Source organism: Sapajus apella, unplaced genomic scaffold, assembly GCF_009761245.1.
Source record: "Sapajus apella isolate SASKATOON/1434 unplaced genomic scaffold, GSC_monkey_1.0 scaffold10, whole genome shotgun sequence".
NCBI classification, from domain to species: Eukaryota; Metazoa; Chordata; class Mammalia; order Primates; family Cebidae; genus Sapajus; species Sapajus apella.
In genome coordinates, this window is record NW_022436950.1 from 37,483,269 (window position 1) to 37,505,699 (window position 22,431).

Below are 22,431 nucleotides of genomic sequence, written 5' to 3' on the forward strand. Positions count from 1 at the left end.
CTGGGAGGCAGAGGCTGCAGTGAGCTAATATTGCACCACTGCACACCAGCCTGGGTGACAGAACAAGACTCTGTTTCAAACAAACAAACAAAAAACAAAATATGTTCGAGGCTCTGAACTCCAAGGGTGGCAAGGGCAGAATTCCGGAGGTGGAAAAGCACAGAATTCTAAAGAGGTAATTCTGCAGGGTGAAGCTTGGGTAGAAAATACACTTGTTTGCAGCATTTCTGAAGCTCAGCCAGGCTTATTAGGGAGCTCTCTTGGTTCCCCTGAGATGGAGCAGAGGAAGAGAGATAATTAAGTACCTAAATCACAGTAAAGACAAATCCTCAAGTTGACCTTATGTTGAAATATATATCTGGAGATGAGCAAATCCATTTATTGAGCAACTACTATGTGCTAGTAAGTAACTGGCTTTGGGAGATACAGGACAAGATTTCTGGTAGCTTAGGTAGAGGAGTCAGCTGTTTATCAAATAATCATACAGATGTCTAAGTACAACTGTGAAGAAAAGAATCCTACTATGGTCTGACTATTTGTATCTCTCCAAAATTCAAATTTATGTTGAAACCTAATCACCAAAGTGGTAATATTAGAAAGTGGGACCTTTGGGAGGTAATTAAGTTGTAAAGGAGGCTTGAGAGAGCCCGTTTGCCCTTTCTGCCTTGTGAAGGCACAGTGAGAAGATGCCGTCTGTGAAGCAGAGAGCCCTCGCCCAACACCTAAGTTGCTGCCACCTTGATCTTGGTTTTCCCGGGCTCCATAGCTGTGGGAAATACATTTCTATTGCTTGGCAATTACCCAGTTAAGGTGTTTGGTTATAGCAGCCCAGGTATAATATGTTGGTTCCCCTGAGATGGAGCAGAGGCAGAGAGAGAATTAAATACCTAAATCACAGCAAGGACAAATCCTCAGGTTTACCTTATGTTAAGGATTAAGGTAGCCTCAATACCTGACCTAGAATGGGAGGGGGCTGTCAGGAAAGGATTTCTTGAGGAAGTGGCATTTGAGCTGAGAGTTGAAGAATGGAGGCCAGGCAAGAGGTAGGCCTTGCTGACAGGGGTCTGTGGTGCCCATACAGACCCTAGAGAAGGTGGGAGAAGCAGGAGTTTAAAGAAGTGAATGAAGGCCCGTTGGCTGGCTCAGGACAAAAATGGAGAGAGAGGCCTGATGTGAAGCTGGGGAGGGTGGCTTGTGGGGCTTCATGTTTCCTGTTTACTTACAATGCTCAAAAGTCTTTGTTAATCTAATGCCAATCATTTACATACACCCAGCTCCACAACCCACACATAGGTTTACATCTGGAAAGCCATAAGAGGGAAAACTGCATATCCCAGAGGGTTGGATGCATCTATCAGCTGATCATGGGACTGATGACTGACATTCAGAATTAAGTTGTATGGCCATGAAACACCATTGCAAATCCTCTATTAAGCGGACATAGATGGACTTACTTAATGTCAAATATACCTACCGACTTAAAGCAAGAAAAATCAGATATTCCTTCCCTTCCAGATGCCATGATGCAGGGATGCTAGAGGTCCCGGCCCAGAATTGTAATTTACCTAATATTTGCATTAAAAAATTTGGAGCTTTTTGATTCCCAAGACATGAAACTGTTTCTGCACACAGATAACTATCTTCAAACTCAGGATTGCTTCACAGACAAGAAGAAATTTGCAAATTTCCAAATCCTTGCAAATTTCCAGGCTAGTTAGGAGAAAAAGGATTAGGGTAGAAGCATACTCATTTGCTGTGGCCTGAAGAAGGACAGGCATATATATATTCCTCATCCAGGGTATGCTGTCCAGGCAGAGGTTTTTAGGGTCTATGAAATGGTAGTTTAAAGAGGATATTAGTACAAATCACTAGAGCCTAGAATCTGTCTGGAAGGAGACTTAGGGGAAATCTCATGAACAAATTTTAGCTGGTCCACCCATACTATTGGGTGGTGAGGTGAAGCCTGTGACAAAATTGGGCCCTGATCCACTTTCTGCGGCCTTCATGCTTTCTTTTTGTTTTTTTTGAGACAGAGTTTCACTCATGTTACCCAGGCTGGAGTGCAATGGCGCGATCTCGGCTCACCGCAACCTCCGCCTCCTGGGTTCAGGCAATTCTCCTGCCTCAGCCTCCTGAGTAGCTGGGATTACAGGCACGCACCACCATGTCCAGCTAATTTTTTGTATTTTTAGTAGAGACGGGGTTTCACCATGTTGACCAGGATGGTCTCGATCTCTTGACCTCGTGATCCACCCGCCTCGGCCTCCCAAAGTGCTGGGATTACAGGCTTGAGCCACTGCGCCCGGCCGGCCTTCATGCTTTCTGGTTAAATATGAATTTCTGGGCGTGGGGAGAGTGGGTAGGTGGTGGGGAGCAATGCATCTATCAACTTCCACCTCCACAGTCCCACCCCAATCAGCGATTTGTTCTCTCTCATGCTCCCCCTACATCAACCCATAACAGGTGGCTACTGAACTGCCCTGTAGGGGGAGCTGAGGGACTGCTATCTGATTGGACAGGGAAGGCTAGGAAACCTGTTTTAAACTTGTGTTAGCATGGCAGGCATATTGTTTTTACTTAGACTGTGTTTATGTAGAGTGTCTGGGGAAGCCAAGAAAGGCTAATGGAGCTTCTAGGGTATTAAAGGCACCTCCCTCCCTTTTTTTTTTTTTTTTAATAAGAACAGGTTATTTGGCCAGGTTTCATGGCTCATGTCTGTAATCCCAACACTTTGGGAGGTGGAGATGGGAGCATTGCTTAAGCCCAGGAGTTTGAGACCAGCCTGGGCAACATGGTGAAAACCCATCTCTACCAAGAAATGCAAAAATTGGCTGGGTATGGTAGCATGAGCCTGTAGTCCCAGCTACTCAGGGGGCTGAGGTGGGAGAATCACCTAAGCCCAGGAGGTCAAGGCTGCAGTGAGCCATGATCGTGCTACTGCACTCTAGCCTGGGTGACAGAGCCAGCCCCTGCCTCAAAAAAATAAAATAAGAACATATTTTTTTAACCAGGTGAATGAGTAAAAGAAAAGTAGGTACTAATCAGTGATGTAAGAACCTCTTTTTTAGGGCTTTCTACCGTGATCAACAGAGCCCACCCTTATCCTTGCCATAGGTTGTTTCAGGGCTTCTGGTAGTTTCCAGACTTGTTCTGTCTCACAGTCTCTGAACTATGACTGCTGCACATTGCTTCTCCTTTGCTGGCAGAGGTGGTAACCAGGGCAAAGTGGGCAGGTGAAGGCTCTTCCTCCCAGGAGCCAAGTGTGTGTCGGTCTCCCCTGTACAAGCCAACTCCACCCCACACAAATGCAAGCCTTCGCTGGCAGCACTGGCAGCAGGACCATTACGATCTGGGCCTTTGCCAAGCACCCCGGTGATCACCACCTTGCTAGTGCACATTATACTCTTTCTGCGGGGCCGAGAAAAAGAGTCCTGGGTAAACAAATGTTGCTTTTTGGGCACAAATATTGATTTGCTGACCTCTTCTGTCTTTGTATAGTTATGCTTTTTCCTATCATCTACGGCCCAATTGCCTTTACTGTCATAGTCCTACACAGCACCACCACCACTAACTCCCACTGGAACAATTATCCATTGGTTACAACCCCTACTTCGAAAACAAACATTGGCATAAAAAATGAACATCACAAATGCTACTTGCCTACCAGCACCTTTCTGTGTAAGCTAGATGTAAATTCAAGCTGTTAGGTTTGTGACGTTAACTACCGAACATGCCAGGAGTATCTCGCAGAGGTACAAAAACCCACCCAACCAATTAATAACAATCTGCTATTAAAGATAAAGAATCCTGTGATAAACCACTCCTTCCAGTAACATTTCAAGAGGTGAGAAGTGTTTCAATGCCAAAATAATTAATAGTTATTGTAGAGCACTTAGAAAGCGCAGAGAAGGAAAATTATGACTATCCCATCACTCTGAGAGAATCCTCTTATACTCAAAGATAATCACCATTGCTTGAGGTCTTTGTTTTCTTCAGTCCTTTATTTTTAAACAGCTACAGTTTTTGTTTTACAAAAAAAAAAAAAAAAGTGGGATCATACTATACATGCTCTTATAACCTACTGTTTCCATTTAACTCCCTTGATCATCTTCCCATAACTTTGAATCACTTTCTACGACATAATTTTACCAGCTGTTAGCGTTCCATTATGTAGGCATACCACAAATTTACATAGCTAGACTCCTGTCTGAGTTGTTTCTTTTACTATTGGGATGAAGATAGTACTGTTAAAATCATGCTGTAACAAGTACTCTCAAAGAGAAATCTTTGTGTGTTTGTGTGATATTTCCTTAGGACAAATTCTTAGAGTTGATATTCCTCAGTTGGAAGAACATATCCCACATGTTAAAGTATTTGATTCATTCTATCCACCAGAAGAGCTGTAGATTCATACTATCAGCTAGAAGAGCTGCACCAATTCCCATTTCCACCAGTAGCGTAGGAGAGTGCTCATCCCTATGGGCAAGGACAATAAATTCATTCCAGCCCACCTGAATTCCCACGGGCCCCATTGCTTATAAAAGTCATAAAAAGAATTAAAATTTTATATCAATCCTAAAAGATGTGCTGGGGGCCAGGACAGCTATGTGTAATTTATAAAATCTAGAAAAGAAACACAAACAATAAGAAAAAAAAAGAAAATCGAGCTTTGTGACTGTGTAAATCACCATCTACTAACCTATCACTCTATACTTCTAAAATCTGGTTGTTCTCAGGGGTCTGGGACAGCAGTTTTGATTTCTTAGCACAGCCTGGCTCTGAATATAAAAGTCTCCCACTCACAGCACTGCCATTGACCTCCGAGGTGCAGGACAGGCTGGTCACCATGAGCTCAACTGGGTTCTTTGTTTTTCCCCCTAGACCTACAGGAAGAGGAACAGGGCAGGGATAGAGTTGGTACTTTTTAAATGTTCTCAGTTTGGGATGTAGCAGATGTCCACAGTAAGAAATACATCCAATACTAGGAAGAAACATTGGAGAAGTGTCCTACAATTTGCCAATCAATCTAAAAAGTGAGTGCCTAATGAGATCACCATCAAACTTCAAGCCAGCCCCTGGAATTCGTCTACAGGCCTGTGCACGGCTCCACCGCACCTCTGTAGGGATTGTGTAGAAAAGCCAGTGACACCTCGGCTACTTGTTACTCACCACAGCTGCAACCTGATTCAACAGACAAAACATCCATAGAGACCTGGGTAACAGATGAATCCTGGCTCTAACACTTAGTTAGCTGGACTAATTTGGCCAAGTTACTTAACTTCTCTCAGCCTCAGTTTCCTCCTCTTTGACCTGGGAATGACATTTGTAAGGATTAGATGTAATAATACATGTAGCACCCTGCTAGGTACATGGTATGTATCACATCTAATGTTAACCCTTTCACAGACCCCTTCCTAGAGCCAAGAATTTTCCCATGTGATAATCTAGGCTAACGCTGGCCAATGGAATTTTCCATGATGATGGAGATATTCTATTTTTGCTCCATCCAATATCATAGTCACTAAGTCCTTGGAATGCAGCTCGTGCAGTAGAACTGAATTTTAAATGTAGTTTAAGTAAATTAAAAGTTAAATAGCCACATGTGGCTAGTGGCTACTGTTTTAGACAACATACTTCTAGATGTTACTTCTTTTTTTTTTTTTTTGAGACAGAGCCTCACTCTGTCTCCCAGGCTGGAGTGTAGTGGCCTGATCTTGGCTCACTGCAACCTCTGCCTCCTGGGTTCAAGCGATTCTCCTGCCTCAGCCTCCCGAGTAGCTGGGACCACAAGCATGTGCCACCACCCCTGGCTAATTTTTGTATTTTTAGTAGTGACAGGGTTTCCCCATGTTGGCCAATCTGGTCTTGAACTGCTGACCTCAGGTGATCTGCCAGCCTCATCCTCCTAAAGTACTGGGATTACTGGCATGACCCACCAGGCCTGGCCTAGATATTACTTCCTGTGTTAAGGATCTGAGCAGAGAAGGCAGAAGTCTGCGCAAAAGTGAATACATATTGCTGGGGGACAAGGGAAGGGGCAGAGGCCATGGGTGCTGGATGGTCAGAAAAGCCAGAGACATTCAGAAAATTCAAGCCTTGCTCAGCCCTAGAAAGAAAGGCTGGTGGGGTGATAGCAGGAGGCTCTTCGCACTATCTTCTGCCATGGGACAGTGGCAGCTGCAGGAGCAGCATGGAGTATTAAGGTGGTTCTCAGGTTGGGAGTTGCCATTTACTTTGGGAGCCAATAGTGACATCAAAGAAAGCCACAGTGCAGTGCTAAAATCCACAGATCTCTAGGTAGAGGGGAGGGAGCCTGACTATACTGACAAAAGAACATTTGCACATCTTGAATGAAGTGATAAACAGCAGTTCCCTAGAACCTGTCTCCAAAATAAGGGGGAGTTTCAGAGTCCCTTATTTTCAAAAACCTGTCCCTCCCAATGAAAGATCCTCTGGTGGTCCGTAGTTCTATGTTCCCAACCTATTTTACTCTTTGTACCGTGATATTTCCTCTATGTGGAGTCATTTTAAGGGATAGGAACAGTAAGAACGAAGAATTCAAACAACTTTTGGTGAAGTTAAATTCTATCATATTTTCAGGGAAAAACAATGTTTAAATGTTCGGTCAGGATCTTGGCCGGTGAAACTCTTTCATTTCTCCCCACCTGCAAGAGTGTGTTTTTCTTTGACATTTGAGCTCGTTTCCCCTGTCTCTGATGTTTTCCTCACTGCCCTTTTTGCCTCCTCACTGAAGCAAAAAGAACAGAGCCTCAGCTAATTACTCTCAGATCAAATAATACTGGTTATTGTAATTGGTCATTGTCCGAAAACACTGAGTTCTTCTTAGCCCGGAGGTTGCCTGGCACAGCTTAGTTAGCTAACTATTCCCGGAATGTCTCTATTATCTGTTTTACTTTGCAAAAGAAACTAGGGATTTGTTGAAAGCTGGTAATAAAAGTCTGCCCTGGTCTGGGCCGAGACTGCGTAGAGAGGGCCTGGGAAAGCATGACCCTCATGAATCAAGTTGCCCCCCCTCCAATAGCCACTCAATGATGTTATTTGGTTTCTCTGTGTCAGAGAATAATAAACCCACTAGGTTTTCTTGCAGGCCAACACTCCCTCGTTCTCAGGGCCTGGGGCATGGCTGAGGGACACAAAACAATTTTAATGACCAAACTCACTGAAAGTAAAATGGTTCATAGAGAAAAACTAACAGACTGGCAGGGGTCTGACTCTCCTAGAGGCATCTTCCTACAGCTTAGAGCCCCCACATGGAAGTGCCTGGGGGCTGCCATTCAGTGGACTGAGATCCAGGAAACGTCTTTCCAATCCTGCTTAAAGACGCCTTCCCGAGGTAGTACTCACCTGTTCCAGACAACATGAAGGCTTGGAGGCTTAGGCAGCGGGAACCATTCTGGAAAGCATACAGAGGGCGTTAAAAAATAAAATCAACCCGAAAACCCTGTTGCCAAATATATTGTTAAAATTCTAAATGCTCTTCTTGGCTTGGTGGAAAAAAAGGATTCAGGTATCAGGTAGGCTACCATGATTTTTAAAGCCTCATCTCTTGCTGAATTTTTATGATTTGGTGAAAGGTCACTATTATGGGTTGAATTATGTGCTCCCAAAATTGACAGGTTGAAGTCCTAACCCCAACTACCTTAGAATATCAGCGTATATGGAAATAGGGTCGTTGCAGATGTAATTAGTTAAGATGAAATCATTAGGGTGGGCTCTAATACAATTTAGCTCACGTCCTCCTAAACAGGCAAAACGTGGGCCCAGAAATAGACATACGCCAGAGAAGGTGAGGTGAAGAGATGCAAGGAGAAGATGACCATCAACAAGCCGAGGAGAGGGACCTGGAACAGGTTCTCCCTCACATCCCTCCCAAGGAAGCAACCCTGCCCACACCTCAGTTTCAGACTTCCCCGTCTCCAGAACTGTAAGAGAATACATTTCTGTTGCTTAAGCCACCCAGTGTGTGACTTTGTTACAGCAAGTCTAGCAAACTCATACAGTCAACATATGTGGTAAAGTCAACAAACATTTGTTTAAAATATACTGTGTGCAGAGCATGACCAAGTGCTGGGAAGAATACAAAATAGATCAAAAGAAACCCCACTACTTCTGCAGAGGTTACAATTCATTTGGGAGAACAAGAATATGCACATGAACTGTGATGAATAATGAGGCAGTCTTGAAGGCTCACAAGTGGTTAAAAAAAAGTCGGGGGAGCCAGGTGCTGTGGCTCATTCCTGTAATTCCAGCACTTTGGGAGGCCCAGGCTGGAGAATCAGTTGAGATCAGGAGTTCGAGACCAACCTGGACAACACAGTGGGACCCTGTCTCTACAACCGCTACTGAGCCTGGTGGCACATGCTCATAGTCGCAGCTACTTGAGAGGGTGAGGTGGGAGGATCACCTGAGCCTGGGAGGGTGAGGCTGCAGTGAGCTGTTATTGTGCTATTGCACAATCTGGGAGACAGAGTAAGACCCTGCCTCAAATAAATAAATAAAGCAAGCTAATTTTATATGTCACTTGTGGTAAAAATGGAAGTGAATCCTGGCTTGAATATTACAAAACAGGTGATGATAAAAATTGGAGCACTCTATAACATTTATATTTGGGCATATGTGTTCCTATAATTCTTAGTATTGATACTATTTAACCCAAATCAAAACCATCCTAAAAGGGAGTAATTTCTCATTCACCCACAAAATACTAATTGAATGCTGCTTTTATGTAAGGGCTGTAAGAAGAGCCGCAGGGGAGACAAGCTGATGGATGCTCTTTATCCAATTTCCTCTATTGTCCACTCCAAATTGAGAAAAGGATATTTCAACTCTCATTCACAATGATATTTCTGCCTTATATTTTTCTTAGGCCCAAAATGTAATTATTTTGTTTGCTACTTTGTTTAGAGACAGGATCTCACCCAGGCTGGTGAATGTACTGGCATGATCATGGCTCATTGTAGCCTAGAACTCCTGGCCTAAAGTGATCCTTCCACCTCAGCCTCCAGAGTAGCTGGGATTACAGGCATGCACCACCACATCTGGCTTTTTTTAAAAAAAGTTTATTCAGAGATGGGAGTCTCACTGTTTTTGTCCAGGCTGGTCTCGAACTCCTGGCCTCAAGAGATCCTCCCACCTCAGCCTCCTAAATTACTTGGATTATAGGCATGGCCCAATATTCCCAGCTGTTATTTTGGTTTTAAAAATCTCTTCCTCCAGTTCCTATATAAATGGAATAAACCAAGGCTGTTCATCACAACAAAGAATTTAATTATGGTCGGGCCAAAATGAATTTGATAATATGCATGTGTTCATGTTGGTATGCACATAGAAAGACCTGGAAGACTACCCACTAGATAGTGGTGGTGGTTACAGGGACTTATCCTTTTTCCTCCTTTGCCCATTTTCTCAAACATTTTTGAAATAAAACATACACAGTATTATTTTGTTATTTCAAAAGGAAATTCAATGAAAAATTGAATTGATAGTGCTAAGAGTTGTAGAATGAAAAGGGTGATCAAAGAAGTTGACTTCAGGTGAGTTTTCAAGGTCAGGTGCAATCAAATGTGAACCTCTCTGCTGGCATTTTATAGTCCCAGGTGGACACTAAGGGAAACACTTATCTATACAGGTTATTTACTCTCTGTTCAGTATGATTTTGCCTAAGTTCAAAATAACCGGTCAAGATAAGAATATCTGGCATTTGTTTAGTATGTTTCTCTTCAAACCACTTTCTGCTGCCTATTTATCCAGCTCTTCCCTGGCCAAACAAAATCAAAATATTTCCTCATTCGGTCATCTCCCAATTTCAGTCAACATAATGAAATCCATTTCCATCCTTTCCCATTTTCTATTTTTCCCTTCTGAGAGGTCTATGTGCCACTTTTGGCCTTCAATATTTTAATACTTTAACTTTAGTGGTGTTCTTGTGGCGCGTGGGTTGCTGACTTAGGGTTTGAACACAGACTTTGCTGCTTCAGTTTTTCTGAGACCTCATGTAAGATACTTTGACCGTGCATGGCAACCCTCAGTTTTCTTAATGCAAATTGAAGGTGGTATTCACCTCACAGGGATCCTGAAGCGAATCAATGCAATAATAAGTGCAAAAATGCCTGCTCTGGACCATTAAACGAAATAAATCCTATCTGCTTTTCCTTACTCTTTCCCTTCCTTTGAAAAGTGATGGGCAGTATAAACCATGCATAGCCAGGCACTTGGACCCAGGACCTGAGTAAGCCCATGCTATGCGTCTTACCGGCTGTGTGACCTGAAGATATTGCTTAACCTCACTGGGCTTCCGTTTTTCTACCTGCAGAAGGGGGATAGTAACAGTTCCTACTGCATAGGGTTGTGAAACGAGAATGGTAAATATAATATAAATATTTCTTCACTCTTTGTCTCTTTTTTTCCTGCTTCCCTCCCTTTCTGACATAGCTTCCCTCTCTCTCCCCCTCAGGTATTTCTGCCTTCTTGTTAGTTCTCCTTGGAACCTTCTTCAAATGGCTTCCTTCACTAAAATTCTAACCTGCTCCGAGCCCCAGTTCTTCTAAGCCTGACTTGACGACTTCTTTTGAGTCCTCAGTGTGGGTGAGTGGTGTGTTTCTTTTTTTTTTTTTTGAGATGGAGTTTCGCTCTTGTTACCCAGGCTGGAGTGCAATGGCGCGATCTCGGCTCACCGCAACCTCCGTCTCCTGGGTTCAGGCAATTCTCCTGCCTCAGCCTCCTGAATAGCTGGGATTACAGGCACGTGCCACCATGCCCAGCTAATTTTTTGTATTTTTAGTAGAGACGGGGTTTCACCATGTTGACCAGGATGGTCTCGATCTCTTGACCTCGTGATCCACCTGCCTCAGCCTCCCAAAGTGCTGGGATTACAGGCTTGAGCCACCTCTTAGCTTGGTAGTATGGTAACACAAACACAAGCCCAAGTTCAAATCTCCTTTTCATCATTTAGGAGCTTTGAGACTTTAGGAAAATTGCTTAGCCTCTCTGGTTAAATAATTGAGAAGTTTCCAAATCTGTAAAACAGGAATCATTTTCCAATTGCTGGGGGAATTACATAAGATGAAGCATGTGGTCTGTAGTAGGGACTCAGTAAGTGTTCATTTCATTCCCTTTCTTCTTTTGGTTCGGATATTTCATTTTGGAGAGGTAAGATGATGGTTCTCATAGGGAGCTGCATACTGGCATCGCCTGGAAGCCTTTACAAGGAAGCAAGCCCTGAGGTTTGATTCAGCTAGTCTGGGAAGGGTCCAGTCATTGGTTACTTCTTGTACTGTTATCACAGTTTTGTTGTTGTTGTTGTTGTTTGAAAGAGGCTCTCATTCTGTTGCCCAAGCTGGAGTGCAATGGCATGAGCAGGATTATGGCTCACTGTATCCTTGACCTCCCTGGCTCAAGCCGTTCTCCTGCCTCGGCCTCCTGAGTACCCGCGATCATAGGGGCACACCATCACTTCTCGCTAATTTTTAAATGTTTTTGTAGAGACAGCGTCTCTCTATGTTGCCCAGGATGGTCTCAAACTCTGGTATCCAGCAATCTTCCTGCCTGAGCCTCCCAAAGTATTATGATTACAGGCATGAGCCACCACGCCTGGCCTGTTATTGTCTTCAATGGTCTCCAGAATTTTCCAGTGAGTAACTAAGACAGAGAACCTCTAGTCTAGCAAAGACAGCAGGGTTTATCACTCACCGGTAACTCAACACACACTTCTCTGAGGCTCATTTCCTCATCTGTAACAACTCAAATGAGGTTGTTGTAAGAATTTAATTAATCAATGTATATAAACATAGTATCTGAAACATACTTAATATATTTGTTCAGGGATGTGAGAGAGGAAGCATGACAAGGGAAAATTCAGCTCTCATAAATTCTGCCAGCAAAGGATGACCTGTAATAGTGTCCCCAGGACCCCAGGAGAAACAGCATTTTGTACTTGAGTCCATGTTTGGAGTAGACGGATTGTGCTGACTCCCTCCCACCTCTATTGTGCAGCTACATTAGCTGAGACAGGAATGGATGTGTCCGGGGTCAGTCAGGGAGCTGCTATGAAGCAGAAGCAAAGCCCCATGCCTATTTGTGGCCTGCCCTCTAGCTCAGGCAGATAACCTGAGGCTGAATGACCCTGCCTCTCTCCCATTGATTTTTCCCAGTAGGTAAGCTGCAAGCAACCAGTGAGAGAACCATACACAAACAGATAGGCATTTCACACAGCACCATTTCAAGAGGAGTCTGGTTTCTCTGGCTTTAGTTGCCTCTAAAAATAATAGGTCTGGAGGTAGCTTGTTTCCCTTCTCCTTCCAAAGACGAGAGTAAATCATTAGGCCCGATTTTTCTCCTTCTCGTCCCTCTGCAGTTCTCTCTAAAAAGAGTTCTCATTTGAGTTTAATTGGAATTCGAGGCAGGAAAAGCAAAGGAAGTTGTAAAAGGAGAATAAAAAAGCAGAGCATTTAAATTTCCAAACTAAGTGGAGTGAAATTAAAATGAGGGCAGAACTGTTGCTACCATAGTAAAAATAGTCAATTTTTCATAAATATTTAATAAAGCCCATTTCACAACAGAATTCAAGTCTGGTAACCTTAGTCAACAGAGATTTGTTGATTGATTGGTAAAACATCTCTTTGCCATTTTGAGTCTCAGCTCAAGGTAAACATTTTCTAGTTACTATAGTCTTGCCACAGTCGCCCTAAGGTTATCTTATAGTGCTGTCTACTGAACTACACCTCTGGAATTTCCTGAACACAATGCATTCTTGAGATACCGTATATTTAAATAGTTGATAATGTTGTTGGCCTTATTTCACTATCTTAAGCAGTAACTTGAAAACTGCACTGCCAAAATCTGTAACTCTTTTTCTCCTACCTGCCCTTCACCTTCACCCCAAACACATATGCACGCGTGCACACACACACACACCCCCTCACAACTGTTCGATTCACTCTTCCTCAGGTAGCTGGCTTGGTAACTTCCCAGGTCTTCAGCTCAAGGTTTCCCAAGCTCTTTTTTTTTTTTTTCGAGATAGAGTCTTGCTCTGTCACCCAGGCAGTCCAGTGGCATGGCCTCGTCTCACTGCAACCTTCGCCTCCTAGGTTCAAGCGACTCTCCTGCCTCTGTCTCCTGAGTAGCTGGGACAATAGGTGTGCACCACCACACCTGGCTAATTTTTGTATTTTTAGTAGTGACAGGGTTTCGCCATGTTGGCCAGGCTTGTCTTGAACTCCTGATCTCAGGTGATTCACCAGCCTTGGCCTCCCAAAGTGCTGGGATTACAGGCATGAGCCACCGCGCCCGGCCCCTACCGAGCTTTAGAGTTCCCTTTGAGCATTATCAGGACTCTCTAAACACCAGTGTCCTCACTGAGGGTGCTCCTTGGCATCGTTCAAATTTTGCCCTCCAACTCATATATATAGCGTGTTACTCTTCTAACCCTGAATCAAAACTTTCTGTGGATTTTGAGAAAATATCCCATCCTCAGAAGCCTGTTCCCGAGGTCTCTGTAGGGGAAGGAGAGGCCAGGCCTTGCCCCTGGTGGATGGAGAAGGTAGAGGCAATGGGCATAGTCAGGACCCTCCCCTCTCTCAGAGGCAGGGTCACGATTGAACCCTGTCTACCCCAACAAATGATTTTTGACCTATGGCTTGATCATGCATTTTTGTGAGTGTTGTATTTAATGATGCATCATTTGACATTTACCACTCCCTGTGTGAGTCTCTACAAATATTGAAGGGCCACTGCATGCAGCCTTGTGCTCAGCATTGAGAATACACAGGCATGGAATCCAGCCTTCCCCCAGTCAGCACTGGTCATATGATTTCCATGGTATTGCTAGGATTACCTACTGGTCTCCTTCAGCAACTCTGGCTGTTCCTTCTCAGCTTCCAGACTCCCTTCCCTCTGTCTAGCCCTACAGCACTGGCCCCACAGGGTTCCCTCATTGTCCTTTTTTCTTTGGGCAACTGAATTCATACCTGGGGCTTTAAATACCCATTTAAGCAGGTGACTTCTGTATTTCTAGACTGGACTTTTGTATTCCCAGTCTGTATTTCTATTTGCTTTTTAGATATCTCCATTTTGGGCTTCCACAGATATCTTAATCTCAAAATATTAAAACCTTATACTCATTAACTTCTCTATAAATCTGTTCCTTTTCCCTTTTGTTTCCCTTGAATAAAACAGCAGGAGTATCCCTGTGACAGCCGTGAATGGTGCTATCATTCTCTCACCCATTGGAGGTAGGTTTCTCCTTCACATCTCAGATCAATATAACCTCCCACTTTCTCTACCTCCTAGATGCTTTTTACAGCTGCCTCCTCTCCTTGTCCCTTGCCACTGCTCCAGTGGAGACTTCCTGTGTGTCTTCCAGGATCCAGGGCATTGCTGCATTGCTTCTGGTCTGGCCTGCCACCAATTCAATTCTACATACAGTGCTCCCAGCAGTTTTTCTAAAAGTTAAATCCTGCCATATCACTTCCCTGCTAAAAAAAAAAAAAAAAAAAAAAAAAAAAATTGCAATGCCTTCTCTTCACTCATAGGCCAAAGTCCAAATTCTTAGAATGATTACCAGGTACTTTCTAATATTGTCCCTGTCTACCTTTCCAGGTTAATCTCCAGCGATGGCCCACCTCAAAGCCAACATTCTAGCTGCCCTGAGCAATTTACTTGCTTGGTATATTACCAAACATAGCAGCTTTCATATTCTTCTGTGTCCATTTCCTCTGTCTGGAATGTCTTTCCCCTTGTGCTCAACTGGAGAAAGTCATCTTCCTCCAGTCATCTTTCTCTAGTCGTCTTGGAGACCCAGCCCACATCTCTTTCCTTTAAAACCATCCCTAGACCAGGCAGTGTGGCTCATGCCTATAATCCCAGCACTTTGGAGGGCCGAGGTGGGTGGATCACTTGAGGTCAGGAGTTCGAGACCAGCCTAACCAACATGGTGATCTCTGTCTCTACTAAAAATACAAAAAATAGCTGGGCATGGGGGGCATGCCTGTAATCCCAGCTACTTGGGGTACTGAGGCACGAGAATTGCTTGAATCCTGGAGGTGGGGGTTGCAGTGAGCTGAGATTGCCCCACTACACTCCAGCTTGGGTGACAGAGAGAGACTGCATCTCAAAAAATAAATAAATAAAACCATCCCTAAATTCCCCAGATTAAGAGGGCCATTTCCCTAGTTTCTTCTTTGCTTTATTTTCCTATTCTTTCAAGTTCAGGACTTCCCTAGTTTCTTAAAGGTCCCCAGGCGATGCTGCTGTAGCATACTTCCCACTTCTCACATTGTATTATTTATTTTTTTCCCCCTCTAGACTGTATTCCTTGAAGGCAGGTACCAGTGTCATATTTATTTTTTACTCTCTCAGTCCCTAGTACCTAGAATTCAATATATAGTTGCTGAATAAATAAGAAGTAGATGCTTGGATGAAGAATAAAAATGAAATAAATATATGAAGGCTTATTTTGAAAATGTTAAAGTAACTCAAGTGAGCCCATTCGTGTACCAGCTCTGTTTTTGTTTTTGTTTCCTGAGATGGAGTCTCACTCTATCGCGCAGGCTGGAGTGCAGTGGTGTGATCTTGGCTCACTGCAGCCTCTACCTCCTGGGTTTAAGTGATTCTCCTGCTTCAGCCTCCTGAGTATCTGGGATTATAGGCACTCACCACTACACCTGGCTAATTTTTGTATTTTTAGTAGAGATGGGGTTTCACCATGTTGACCAGGCTGGTCTCGAACTCCTGACCTCAGATGATCCACCTGCCTGGGCCTCCCAAAGTGCTGGGATTACAGGTGTGAGCCACCACGCCTGACCCTGGCTCTGTGTTTTACAGAGCTTGATGGTGTAAGGCACTGGTCATGAACATGAAGAAGGAGTCTCTGGTTTGAGCCATTTACATGGTATTGGCATCATGGGGCCTCTTTTCTTCTTCATCTTGGAAGGAACATGGCAGGGTTTTACTTTACTTTTATTTCTTTTTAAGATTAAGAAAATTAATTTATCATTTTTTAATTGATACATTAAAATTTTATATGTTCTTGGGGTTTTACTTTAGAAAAATTACTTTTTACCTGCTTTCACTCATTTGCAATTTTTCCTAATCTTAATTACTTTAAGATCATCTACTCCCCGCTCAATAAAAACTAATAATTGATACCAAATAAATTAAAGATGAGAAAACTAAAAATAAATGTAGAAACTAGAAGCAACCATTAATGAAGATCAAAGTGTCTGTGTATCTAAATTAATTTCACTGACTGATTTGGGGGACGGGTTAATAAAGATGTTAATAGTAACTCCCCAGGAGCTTTCGGCAGCGCTCCAGAAGTGAGACAGTAATGAGCCCAATCGAGGTTCGTAGATTCAGTGAACGCCAGTGGCTTCATTAGTTGTAGTGAGGGAGGCTGCTGGAGTCCCAGGGTAGGAGCTCTACTCAGATTACATTCCTGAAATATGTCACCAGGCTCACAGATTCTTAAGTCAAGTCTAGGGGGAAAGACATAATCATTTGGAAATGAACCTGGAAAAGTGTTATGGCTGGTCCCCAGTCAACGGCATTGTTTTAATTACCAAATCATCACATCTGCCCTTTGATAGTTAAGGTAAACTAGCATACTGCTATGAGCACCCCCTTGGAGTCTAACAGGTGTGGATGTTCTGGGTCACCCCCTTCCTGGCTAGGTGACCCTAGGCAAGTTACCTCTCTCAAAGCCTTAGCTCTCTCATCAATAAAATAGGGATTACAACATTGTCTCTATGTAATAGGGCTATTGTGAATCAAAGTAAAAAAAAATATGTAAAGTGTCTAGCTCATAGCTAGTACTCAATAAATCATAACTATTATTACCATTAATAAGGTGAATAATGACTTATATGTTCTTCTATGCAAAGCAGACAATAAGAATTATTTGGAGTCCAAGAGGATACAATTGGAACTAGAACTAAGGTTTTCTAACTCTTAGTCATTTATTTCATAAATATCTACTGACTACCCATTATGTGCCAGTTAGGGGGCTTGTGTAAAATATTAGAAGCACTAGAAGTGGTCAGGTGTGTTCTGTAGAAAATTCAGTACTCTTTCCACTATCCCATGTTTGGGTGAAATTAATAACGGTAACACTGATATTGTCTGTGATTTAGCAGTCCTTACTGGATACCCATTATGTGGTGTGAAGATGACAAGGATTCTCCCAGGGAAGGGCCCTGTGGGCATAGAGGGGGCAAACATATCACTGCAGTCCAGGTGCAGGGAGCAGAATGGACCCATCACCAAATAGAAAGACTTAATGGGCGCACAACTGACTTTGGTAGGCATTTGCAAACTGAGAGTCAGCTCTTAGGATATGCGGACTCAGGCAAGGTTTAGGCCAAGCCAGTAAAAACAAAAGTCAGTTCTGGTGCCTGGAGTTATGTCTGACCTCTAGAAGGAGGCCAATATTTCTAAAGGGGCTAACCAAAAAGAAGCAGAGATAGCATCATTTCTCACACCTGTCACTGGGTCTAAACCATGGCAAGTCACTGATCAGCTGAACTTCCACACGGTGTAAAAAACTGAATAGGAACTTTTATTGAACACCTACTAACAGTTAGGCACTATAACAGATGCAATTCAGTAACATCATTTATTTCTCAGACTCATCCTGCAAAATGAGACAGAGGGACACAACATGATTAATGAAAGGAGAACAAAGTCTGGATGCAGATTTCACCCATTTCCAATAAGTAAATATGCCTCTGTGTGAGCCTAGGAGAAAGCCTCTATTTCCTCATCTGTAGAATGGGGCTACTCCATCCAGCATCCATCTCAGTAGGCAGTAACAGAATCAGCAATTCTGTATGTTCTGTGTCTGGCACACAGGAAACGCTTTTAAAATGATAGGATTTCTCCCATTTTGCAGATTAGGGAATGAGGAAATAAACAAATTCCTCAAGTTACCTCAGATAGTAAAAGGCGGAGCTTGGACTTACAGTTCCATATGAGTTGATGGCCATAGTTCAAGCCTCTCTTATCAGTATCTTTCCCCTTAGTTCAGCCCACTGAATAGCCCCTTTGGCTAAATAGCTCATGCAACCAAGCTGATGCCCACCCAAATACAGACCTTAGCTTGTGTTCACAGCTAACAAGGAGACTTGCTCAGAACCCAGTGAACCCAAAGCAGCATAGCTCTTTATCATCCCAGTGGGGACACGGATCATTTTAATCATCATCTGTCCCATCGTGGTGTCAGATGCAGTGAAGCTCTCACACTGGATTTAAGGTCAAAATAAGCCATTCCAAGAACAAGGCTGCATTGCTGCAGTACAATGCTGTCTGTTATCAGTGTGCCATCCATGCTGTTTCTTGCTTCCACCTGGTGGTCAGAAGTTGATAAAGCAAGCGTACTGAAAAGCAACTGGGCATCCCTTGGCCTGTCGCTTACAGTACATCTGATTCTGGTCCCTGCAGGGCTTTTAGTACTGCTTTCCTGCCTTTTAATTTTCATTACGTTCTTCTAGTGGAAAAACTTCCCACGTGCAGTGTTCTTTCCTGGGACTAAAAGAACCAGGATAATCCCGGATGCTTCCCTGCGGCTGAGCTCATGTCACAAATCAGGCATGATTTTCAGCAGATATTTCTTTAAAAGTTTGAAGGCCTCTGTGGACTCTATTCCCTTCTCTATGGGAACAAGCATCAAAGAGACAGGAATAAAATGCTTTGCACGCACATCAGGAACTAATTGCCAATTTGGCAAATGCATTGACTAATGTCATGGACTGTTATTTCTAAATCCTCTCCTGTCCTTGACCCCCAGTATCTAGATGTAAACTTGGAACCATTAGTGGAGAAGGATAAAGTCTTCTGGTGCCTCAAATGGAATTGAGAGGGATTTAAACTCAGTGCTTTTGAGTGTGGTGAAATGAACCCAGCAGTACATTAATGCTAGGATTTGAGCTCACACAGCATGAGCGCTTTCAAAAACTGTGTTTAAGGAAGCAAACAGAGCTATGACAGACCCTTTCAGTGGAGCAAAAGGAGTTGGATGAAACAATCAATGACACATTAGAAACCACAACTGGGCTGCAATCATGTAGGCAGAAAAAGAAAGTTTCTCTTTATCGCAGGATCTTTGCATTTAATGAGATGGTGACTGGACAACCTCCAGAGGAGTAAGGCCTCCGTTTACTTTAGTTGAGAAATGTCTAAATATTTAGTTGATTCTCTTAAAAGCCCTACACGATTCTGTAGCAAGCTGGTTTCTAACGTATGATCTTATCAGCTCTGTATTGCCATTGGAACATCTATTTAAAGGGAATTTGAAAAAAGAAAAATCAGAAAATATTATTAAAAGTACAAATGTTAATTTTTCTCCCTGGAAAGTAACTATTTTGAATACCCTTCAGATACTTAGGTAGGACCAATATCTTTCCAGTGACTACTTTCTCTTAATTGGTTCTAAATTGAGAGAACCTTCAATGGGGCTCCCAGTTGGGCTCCCTCAAATTGTACTGGCTGAATTCAAAGTTTGGGGGTGCTTATGACTACTTTGAATGATATAGAAAGGAATGGGAATCTCATCCAGAATGATGTTCTCTGCTTCTTATATATTCTTCATTTCTATTGGTTCTGATGGTGAAATCTACACTGTAAGGTTTGGCATAGCCACTGCCCAGTGCTTTAGTCTCCAAAGGGGAGTGTTGTCTCCTGAGTGCATTTTCGTGAGAGTGGTAGGGGAAGCTAAGAAGGCTAAAAGAACTTTGTAAAAACGTCTATAGGGGTTCACCATTTGAATGCATAGTACTCTCTTCTACTAGCAGATTTTAGCCAAGACCAGCATTCAGTTTGCTCTAAGTTTCTGGGCTCTTCAGCACCACAACTCCTGTCCATTCCAACTACAGCATCCATTGGGGCTTCAAACTCTTTCAGCTTTCTGATAGCAGAATCCCGTCCAGCTTGCTGTTCTTTATTATAGCTTCCTGTGGAGTATTATTAAGGCTCACCAAACTCTCTTCCCTCCCCCACAGCAGGAGGCCCTCGAAGCCCGGTCCTGCCAGCTTGATTAATGTGTCTTGGCTAATTGTGTGAAAGACGGCAGCCCTTTAGCAAGTGTGACCAGTTTATTGTTCAACCAATCACGGACGCCTCAGTTAGCATGTGAAAAGGGGGTGTGCTGCTGGAGGAGGGTGAGTGTTCTGGCGGCTGAGTCAAAGGAGGAGCATTTTGGGGGGTCACAGAGCAACACCCACTTCTTTGAGGGGATGTTACTATGCTCTACTAAACCTGTAAACCTCCTACTCAAAGCACTTTTTTCTCCTCCCTCTTTTTTCAAGATTTTTTTTTCCCCATGGTGCAAGCAGGCAAGACACTGGGTACTCTGCAGATGGAGTTCACGTTCCAGGGTTTTTAATATTTCACTTTTATATTTCTGTTAGAGAATGATCCTGCTGAGAGTCTGGGAATCCATGCTCGTCAGAACCCCCTCACTGACACTTGGATATATTGCTCTGAAAGCTATCCCAGGAGAAAAGATTAAACAAAAAAAGCGCCTACTTTTCAAAGCCTACTTTTCAATCTGCCCACATCAAAATAAGACAACTGGCCCTTTGAAGTGGAGGACACAGAGTTCTCAGCCATCTTGCTTAAAATGGGGAGTAGGGGAGACAGAAAGGAGGGAAGGAAGGAAGGGAGGGAGGGAGGGAGGGAGGGAGGCAAACAGAGAAAAGGAAGGAAAGGAGGGAGGGAAGGAGAGAGAGAAGGAAGGGAGGGAGGAAGGGAGGGAGGGAAGGTAGGAAGGGAGGGAGGGAAGGAATGAAAGAAGGGAGGGAGAGAGGAAGGAAGGAAGGAAAGGAAGAGCAAGTTTCCAAAATTATACAACCCTCTTAGCTTGCCCAGATTTAATCAGGGACTAGAATCTGAATTGATGGCTACAAAACTTACAACCCTGCTCATCAAAGCTCTGAGAACACAGTTAACTGTCAGAGAAACCTATCTGGCTGGGTCAGCATCAGGAGACTTTTTAAAAACTGTGCAAATGAAAACTTTGCTGTCTTGCTAAAGGTGTCCAGATAAGGCCTAGAATTGGTGGCATGAGTGTAGATGGACACTGATGGTTCCCTCGAGTTCCCGAGAATTGGACTCCCTCAAAATTGTACTGACCAATTCAAAGTCTGGGGGCTCCTAGGACTACTTAGAATGAAAAGAAAAGGAATGGGAAGCTCATTCAGAATGCTGCTGACACAGTCCTCATCTGTGACACTTTTCTGGCTCCCAGCTTGTCTTCTGCTCCCCTTAATAATTGGTGTTAAAGTGTGTAGAAGCGACGCAGCTCAGGGATGAGGATGGGTAGGGTGTGGCTCAAAAGGAACTTATTGACTCACATAAAGGGATGTTCCTGAAACACAGATGTTGAAGACCCTTTTAAAACACAGTCCTTAAGATTGAGTTATTGATAATACTGACCCCACACACAAAATAGGCTGGATTTTTAAGAGTTCCAAATCCAGGTTTAGACATCTTGGCTAAGGCTAAGATTCCAACTCCCTTTGTTCCATAAGCTCAGCCTGGCCCACAGCCACAACTCCCCAAGCCACGGAAGCAGGGCTCACAAATGAGCACCCCAGCAACAAAGAGACCTGGTGACAGAGTGTGGATGAATGAATCCAAACCCAAACACTAGAGATCTGAGAGCGCACCCTCTCCCTCTGGGTAGCCCCAGCGCATGGCACAGCACCTGGCAGATAGTAGGTGCTTGAAAATCTTTCACTTATTTGAATTAAATTGAAAACTTACAAGAAAAACAATCGATTATGAGCCCCATGGATGTTGGGCCTGGAGAATTTTCTTCTAATATAAAAAAACTGCATGTTGTTTTGAAACAACAGAAAATTGAAAAAAATGCAACACATTTTCTCTGTTTTGTTGGAACCTAGTTATCTTATTAAGCACACAATCTGGCAGGGAAGCACTTTGGCCAAGTTTCCATGATTATTACTCTCACCAAGACAGTTTGTATTTGGGATCACTGTTGTTTGCCTGGACCAACCTGAAACCCAAATGTCTGAAGTTTGGGGGAGCAGCATATGCTCACCACAGTAGCTTTGTATTGGCATCATCCAAATTGTTTTCTGTAATCCATCTGTGACTCTACACTTCTGCTAGCATCCTCAGTTAGGAAGCTGAGGGAAAAGAGAACAGAGTTGACAGGGGGAGGTACTGGCAGGGTAGGAAAAGGTGAGACCCCAGTTCTCCTGGAAACCATGGCAACTGGAGATAGGAGCAATTTGTAGGCTGGACCATGGCTCTACAAGAAGCTTGTTCATTTTTTTCTCTATCTCAGACCAATGGCAACAGGCGCTATTCCAAGCCCTGTGACCAGAGAGTGGCATTTTTCTCAGATGCTAAACTCTAGCAAAATAGTTAGAAATCATAAACCATTTGCAAATGATT

The 22,431-nt window shown here is 43.4% G+C and overlaps 1 protein-coding gene across 2 annotated transcripts in view; it reads right to left on the reverse strand.

The window, feature by feature from the left end:
• The window catches only part of CDK15 (cyclin dependent kinase 15), a 91,207-nt gene that overhangs the window by 15,792 nt on the left and 52,984 nt on the right, over positions 1 to 22,431 (reverse strand). For both annotated transcript variants that reach the window (XM_032278641.1, XM_032278640.1), the window contains exon 11: positions 7,366 to 7,414. In XM_032278641.1, the coding sequence (XP_032134532.1) occupies positions 7,366 to 7,414 (49 nt within the window). The remainder of the gene's footprint in view (positions 1 to 7,365; positions 7,415 to 22,431) is intronic.